Raw genomic sequence first — 7,232 nt, 5'->3', positions numbered from 1 at the left:
TAATAATAATAATAATAATAATAATAATAAAGCCCAGCTGGACCTTCACCTCATTTCTTCCAATGAGAGTTCATAGACATTTTGGCCTGGTTGAGGAGAATCTGCTGTAGAGAGATGGGGCCACTCTAGATGTGCTGACAAAGCAGATTTTCAGACCTTAAATGCTAAGCATGACCTTCTGGGTGCAGCCCATCCTCACCAAGGAACAGCTCTGTGGCAACCATAGACCCAAGAGCCCGGCTGGAAGGATTCCACTCCTGCCTCAGTATCACTTGCCATGCAGTCTTGGGTATGTTCCTAGGTGGCAAACGGCAACCTTTAAGTGCATGCTACATGAGGCTGTCATACGCAGAAAGACTAGAATGGTGCCTAGCAATACTCATCTTCAGTAAGTGGTAGCAGTTAGCATTAAAGCAGTGGAGATGTAGTTCCCCAGATGTCACCAACACTGAGCAATGCTATTTTCTCTGGAACTTTCCTCTGTAGAGGCAGAGGGAAGGTAAAGTCTGAAGCTACATTCCCCTTCCCTTCCATCACAATGTCTCCGCAGAAGGCTAGACTGAGCAATGGCATGTTTTAACAAGTGGCTTCCCATGGAGGGCCAGGTAGGGAGAACTGGCTCAGCAGCACTGGCCAGCATCCACAGTACTCCATGGTCAGCCTGGCCTATTTTAACTGGCTTCACCTGGGATCTTAGGTGATCCATAGTGGTATACAAAAATTTGCCCTGGGATTGAGGGATTGAGAAAAGTGAAGGGTGGTGTTACCCTGCATTGGCAATAAATTGGGCGTTCTCTAGAATAAGCAGTGCTTCGTAAAGTGTTGTTCACACATGGCCTGCCAGGCTTGGGGTGTTTATAGAATAAGTCTCTGGGTCTCACACTGGATCTATTAAAGTAGTGTCCTAGAGATGAAGTCAGGCATCACCTTTAAGCAAGCTGTCCAGGTAATTCAGAGGTTTGACAACTCCCCACCCTGTGAAGAATCCCTGACTTACCCAAGAAGTCAGAATGTGCACCAGTTCATGTGAATTCTGCAGAATCTTTTCATTCTATATTGTGTTACCAACAGGGAAGAATAAAAAAGGCAGGCCCTGAGAACTGGAGTTAGCAGGAAAGCCACCTTGATGAAGGCACACTGATGTGGTTCTTGGGATATGTAGGAACCACAGACTAGCTACTTCAGTTCTCTCTCTGGTCCAACTATGTGCAGGGCAAACTTTGGGATCTGCGTGCAAAGCCCCTACCATTGCAGAGCACAGCTTTCTGCTGGGACTTTGCAGATCTAGTAGGTGAGAAGGGCCTGCACAGAGTGGGAATCCTGCAGCTTTGTCCTTGGAGGAAGGTACCGAGGAGGAAAGCTAGCTCCTAGACGCTAAGGAGGAAAGCAAGCCTGTGCCTTCCTCTGAACTAAATCAGCACATTTAGTACCCTGGACTCCACGGCTCTAACAACTTAAATAATTTTTATTACAAAAGGAAGAAAAAAACCAAAACATCCCCAAAATTCTCCCATGGGCTTTCCCCTCTGTGACAATAAATAAGGTGGGGGAAACTGACCAGAGGAGGGGGTGGGGGGTCGTGGTTCAGCAGAATGGAACTTAGCCTGGGCAGGAGTGGAAAGGACATCCAGCCTTCCTTCCCCTGGCCCAGGTGCTGTGGTCACATTGACCAGAACGTACAACTCTGCCCACTGATAGCAACAGTCTTGGGATGAGTCTGGAGGAGTGTGGTCAGAGGAGAGAACACGCTGTGGGATGGCCAGGCTGGCTGCCCCAGCCTTGTGGCATTCTCAGTTCCTGGCAGTAATGAGTCCAGCCAGCTCCCTGCTGGCTCCCAGGGAATCTAGCAGCATCAATTGAGGTGCAAGCCCACCTATGGGCGGAGTCTTTTGCTACTGCAGTCTGTTACCTACAGTGAAGTCAGAAACCCAGGCCCTAAGAAAGACTGTAGTAGCAGTCCAAAGACAGGATGATAAGGGGCCTCCTCATGGTGGGAAGGGGCATGTGAAAATTGTACTGACAATCGAGTCTCAAAGTTTCCAGGACGAAGGATACCCTACCCCCTCACCAGCTCACTATTCCAAGATGGGAACAGGAATACTGGCACTGTCCAGTCAAGTCTTGATGGTGCCTCACCACTTTGGAGTGGATGATGGGGCCCATTGCTCCTAGCTCAAGTCTCTTCTAGAGCCAGAGCGCTTCTGGTGGGAAGGTCTTTGGATCCAGCATGGCAGTTTCAAGAAGGCTGCAATTGGGCCCTCTCAGCTCCCTGCCCCAGACATGCCCAGTGGGTGGAAGCTGCTTTCTTCCAGCAAGAGATGTCCCAGGCGGTAGAGCAGCTGAGGGTACCAGTGTACACCCTCTCCCAGGGTCCAGCTGCCCCACACCAAGCTGGGAAACAGTCGTAGGGGCCAGAAGGCCATCTGAGCCAGGTGATGGTCAGCCACAGCTGCAAAGCAGGAAGCTACCACATCCTCCACCACCAGTGTCCCATGCCTTGTGAGTGGAGCATAAGCCCCAAGGGCCACATGTGTGGAGACAGCTGCCACTCGGGCAGGCTGCAGGCCTGGCACTCCTGCCACCAGCACATACTGGCCAGGTTGTACGTGGCTGGCAAATGTGGCCTGGAAGTGGGCTGGTGGTTCTGTGTGATTGTCAGCAGTGAAGAGCAGGTGGGCAGGAGTGAGTGACAGGCGGCGTGGAGGGTCCAGGGTCTCAATGACCTGGAAAACTCTCAGCCTGTCTGGCTCACGGTCCAGGAAAATGAGCACATCACTGAAGGTGGGGTTCCCATCCTCCCCCATAGCCAGCACCCGATCTCCTGGCCTCACAGATGAGAGGGCCACCCGGGCCCCGCTCTCTAGGCGCACCTGGGCTCCAGCAGGGAAGCAGCCACCCGTCTTGGCTGCAGCAGAGTGCTCTGTGGGAAGAAGGGACAGGAAGGGATTACTACAGGGGAGTTGGGATTCCCAGGTACACTACCCCTCCCCTGGCCACCCCAGCCAGGCTAGAACTTCTCTTGCTCCCTAACATACTCCATCACCATATCCCAACCCCTGCTCCCCATTTCCTACAGAGGTTTCCACTTCCCCACAGTATGATCTTCTGTCCCCATCCCACCCAATGACTTGAGGCACTGGTTCCAGGACCCAGTGACTGAGAGGAAGAAGCCCTCTTGAAGCCCAGGTGATGCCCCCATCTGTACGATTCTGTGAAGCTGTTAGAGGCCAGAGGCCAGCTGAACCAGGCATTGGTAAGCTGTGGCTGGACCCTAGGAAAGCTGCCACCTCACAGAGAGTGAAGTCACTTAGTTCCTCTGGGGTCTAAATGTCCTGTTACTGCTCATCCCTTGCTCAGATATTTCTTTAAAAAAAAAATGCATACCACATCCCAGTCTGATACAGAGCTGTGGCAGAGCTGGCCCTTAGAATCTATGGAAGGGTCATCAAACACAGGCCCCTGCACAGCCTCAGAGTGAATGGTCAGGGATGGGTCAAGGGCAAGGACAAAATCACCACCTTCAGTTCATATCCTCAGTCCTGGCTCAGGGGCAGAACACATGGTAGCAGCAGGTGGGTGAGAACAATATTTGGGTAAGGAGTAATGAATGAAAGAAGCCATTGGGGAGCTGGTCCGGGGCCAGTGTCTGCAGGTGAAGGGCAGTTATGAACTCCAAGGAGCACCACTGGTGGAGGAGGTGTGGAGCAGTAGGTTCAGGCTATGGCTGAAGGTCAGTGTGGGATGACTGCTGTGAGTACAGGAGGCAAGATCAGGATTACAAAAAAGCCAGCCTGGTCTCATGTGGTGGATCTGTGAGTGCAACTTCTACATGGGACCCATGTGGAGGGCTGAGCCTGTGGCCAGGTGGGCCTGGAGGAGACCCACAGAGGAACCATGGGGAACATCTGTGAGAGGGTTTGGTGTGGACAACAAGGACCCGGGTGACCTTAGGAAAGGGTGAGGCTCCCGTGCTTGTCAATTCTGATCAACAAGGCGGGCAATTTGGGAAAATCCATTTTATTGAGTCCACTTTATTTTGGCTCTCATGGCTAGCTCTGCCCCCCAAATGTCCAGCTTCAGGGCTCTGGGGCAAAGGTTGGGGATGCCTGTAGCCCCTGGGAGGCCTGACCTGCAGCTGGGTGATGGTTGTGAACCTCTGGGCTCCTGATCAGGCATAATGGTGTCTGAACACACACAGGCCCCTGGTCCCACCAGAGCTATGTTGTGCATCAGTTGGGTGGGGAGGTGATGCCTGCCAGCCTGGCTTCCTCCATCTGTCCAGCTTGATCTGTCTTGCACGTTCTGTGGCAGGCTCTGGACTGTGAACCCCCAGGTGAACACGAAGAGTCCCTGGGCCAGACCCTGTCTCCCTAGGCTGGAATCATATGAAACTACCAGGTGTGGGAGGCGCAGGAGGTTGTGAGCAGCTGCAGGGAGCGCCGCAGACGTCGTCCTCTTCCCCGGGATCCCCGCCTCCAACCCCTAGCAGCGGACATCTTCACCTTCGTGGCCCAGGCGGGTACTGTACTGACTGCCCACTCCCTGCGGCCCCGGCCCCGGGCCCAGCCCCCCGGCAGCGGCTCACCGGACTTGACGGAGCAATGCACGTGAGCCTTGGACTCATAATACACCCAGTCGAAGCCGGCCTCCACTGCCAAGCGCGCCAGCAGTCCGTACTTATTGCGGTCGCGGTCTGAAGTGGTGATGTCCACAGCGCGGCCCTCGTAGTGCAAGGACTCCTCTGAGTGGTGGCCGTCCTCATCCCAGCCTTCGGTCACCCGCAGCTTCACACCGGGCCACTGATTCATGACTGAAATGGCCAGCGAGTTCAGGCGGTCCTTGCAGCGCTGAGGGAGGAACAAGTGCGGCAGCGTTAGCAGGAGGAGCCAATCCGGCGTGGGGTGGGCCGGCAGCAGATGCGCCCACCGCACCCATTCCAGTCGGAAAACCAAGGAGGGTCTCTGTCCTTTTCTGTTAGGTAAGGAGGCCCTGAAAGTGTTCCCTCCCATTCTAGCATCCAGACGCCCCAGGGAACTGGGCGGCACGAGGACTCCACAAACTGAAGGGGGCGCGGAAGCACACCCCCTCTGGTAGGCGGAGCTCCTTTTTCCTCCTGGGTTCTAACTCCACTGCGCAGCGTTTGTCTCTCCACAGACGGGACCAAACTTTTCCAGCTCCGTGTGCCTCGAACTCGCCAAGGTCAAAGGGCGGGCAGCGACAGAGATGGAAGAGGCAGTTAGCACCACCGACAGCCTGCGGCTGGCCCGCTGGGCATGCAAGGCCCTCGGTCCCCAGTAGGTGTCACCGCAGCCTCAGGCCTGAGGCTTGGGACTACTGGCCCGGGAGGCATGGCAGGTGCCGAGTGCAGGCACAGCACTGCGAAGTGTGTTACTGGAGAGGAATCCCAGCCTGGCCGGAGAAATCTGTGGCTGTTGCCTCACCACGGGCCGGGGGCCTCAGAGCCCATCGGACCATGCAGCTGAGGAAAGTAGGTGCAGGAATCCAGGAAGGCACCTTACAGCACTCCTTGTGTCCCAGGTGTGAGGCCCCGCCCAGGACAGGCAGCCTGTGTCTCAATCTACCCTCATCCCACGGAGTCTGGGCCCCACAGACCCTTGGACTCAGCCTCCCAGGAGCTGAGAGCCGAAAGCCAGGTTGGTCCTTCCGGTGTACAGCCGGGCTTGAGGGCTCTCCCTGCCCAGAGAGGGAGCTCCACCTGCTCCTTCCAGGTCCTTGGTGCCCGGATTCTAGCCCCCAACTGGTGTCCGCCCGGAGATCCCAGCTCCCCGCCCTCTGTCCCCTGCCACCCCCGCCCTCGGGTGCAGAGCCTGGGCGCTCGCTGTCAATGATTGCCCAGCCTGTGGCCCGGATCCTTATCTGCATTCCTCGGCGCCCGGCCCGGCCCGGCCACCAGCCAACCTTCGGCCCCGACAGCGGCCGGCCGGCCTCGGCGCCAGGGCGCATGCTGAATGCCGTGGTTTAGCAGCTCTTCCTAGCGGAGAAAGAGCCAGGACACCCTAGAGGAAGGGAGCGTAGTTTCCCTTGCGCACGCGGCAGGAGGGAAGGACTTTTGTGTCCCTGCGCTCCACACAGAGATTATAGTTCTGCGTCCGGCCTCCCAAGGCATCCCTGCCCCTCTCTTCAGATTCTTCCTGTCCCCTTCACCAAGCCCAGGGATCACCCCCAAGTTCGTTCCTAGAGCCCAAAAGCCGGCACCCGCCCTGTAACCGCAGCCAGCCGCTCAGCTCTCAGGACAGGCACGTGGGCGCGATCGGTGGTTCCCTCTCCCACCTCCGCCTCTCGGCTCCACTCTTCCCCGCTATTCCTTAAACCCAGACCCAGTCAGGACACCGCTCCAGGAGGAGCTGCAGCCAACCTAGGGCGCTCAGGGAGGAAAGTCCACGGGGCCCTGCGCCGGGAGCTTCTTCTCGAGGGTGCCAAATGACTTTGAAATGAAAAGGGCGCCGCCGAGAGGAAGATTAGGCTGGGAGGGACTGCGTGGGCCCCAGAGGTGCAGGCAGTCATAGAGTTGAGGTACCTCCGGGTACCACGGCTGGCGTGAGCTGCCACCGCTGCTGGGCAGAGGGGACGTCGCCACGCTGCCTGCTGGGCTGTGGGGCTTGGCAGTGGGAAGCTCTTCACACACCCTCCGGGCTCGGGCTCAGAGATGCTGACATGCCCACCCGGACCCCTGGCCGGCCCGTGTTGAGCAGAAGTCAGCTTGGTGAGGGGGGCAGGTGCCAGGGGGCGTGCCAGGCAGTCGAGCAAAGGTGCCAGGGGGCAGGTGGCCTTGCTTCGGCGGCGCGCTGGAAGAGTGGATCGCGCTCACCTGGGTCATGAGGCGGTCGGCACCCGTGTTCTCTTCGTCCTTGAAGATGATGTCAGGGTTGTAGTTGGGGGTGAGCTCCTTGAAGCGCTCAGAGCTGCGCGCGATCTTGCCTTCATAGCGCCCGCTGGCGCCAAGGGTCTTCTCGGGCACGTTGGGGCTGAACTGCTTGTAGGCGAGCGGCACAAGTTTGCGCGGCGGCCGCCGGCGGCCGCCCACCACCCGGCCCGGCCCACAGCCCCGCGCCGCGGGCACCAGTAGCAGCAGCAGGAGTAGGCAGAACCGCAGTCGGGGCCGGAGCCGGGCGGGAGACATGGCCGGGAGCCCGAGAGAGTGACAGGCGAGGGCGTCTGGTGGGCTGATGGGTGGGCGGGTCGGCGGGAGCGCCGCGGGGACTCAGGCGTCC

General features: G+C 57.6%; 1 protein-coding gene across 1 annotated transcript; it reads right to left on the bottom strand.

Moving 5' to 3' along the window:
* Positions 1 to 1,445: 1,445 nt before the first annotated feature.
* On the bottom strand, positions 1,446 to 7,226 carry Ihh (indian hedgehog). Its single transcript, XM_004638204.2, has 3 exons — positions 6,830 to 7,226; positions 4,586 to 4,847; positions 1,446 to 2,920 (listed from the first exon to the last, which is right to left on the bottom strand). Exons 1-3 carry the CDS (start codon positions 7,139 to 7,141, stop codon positions 2,262 to 2,264), a joined length of 1,233 nt encoding a protein of 410 aa, XP_004638261.1. The 5' UTR covers positions 7,142 to 7,226; the 3' UTR covers positions 1,446 to 2,261.
* Between the last annotated feature and the right edge of the window lie 6 nt (positions 7,227 to 7,232).

This window comes from Octodon degus, unplaced genomic scaffold (genome assembly GCF_000260255.1).
Source record: "Octodon degus isolate 3935 unplaced genomic scaffold, OctDeg1.0 scaffold00096, whole genome shotgun sequence".
Lineage (NCBI taxonomy): Eukaryota > Metazoa > Chordata > Mammalia > Rodentia > Octodontidae > Octodon > Octodon degus.
Note: the sequence above shows the minus strand (reverse complement) of the source record. Positions and strands in the feature narration are given on the sequence as shown.

Coding starts and splice junctions, on each gene's coding strand:
- Ihh (XM_004638204.2), bottom strand. CDS start 7,141: ATGTCTCCCGCCCGGCTCCGGCCCCGACTGCGGTTCTGCCTACTCCTG. Junction 4,848..6,829: donor CCGACCGCCTCATGACCCAG/GTGAGCGCGATC, acceptor TTCCTCCCTCAG/CGCTGCAAGGACCGCCTGAA. Junction 2,921..4,585: donor GCATTGCTCCGTCAAGTCCG/GTGAGCCGCTGC, acceptor TTCTTCCCACAG/AGCACTCTGCTGCAGCCAAG.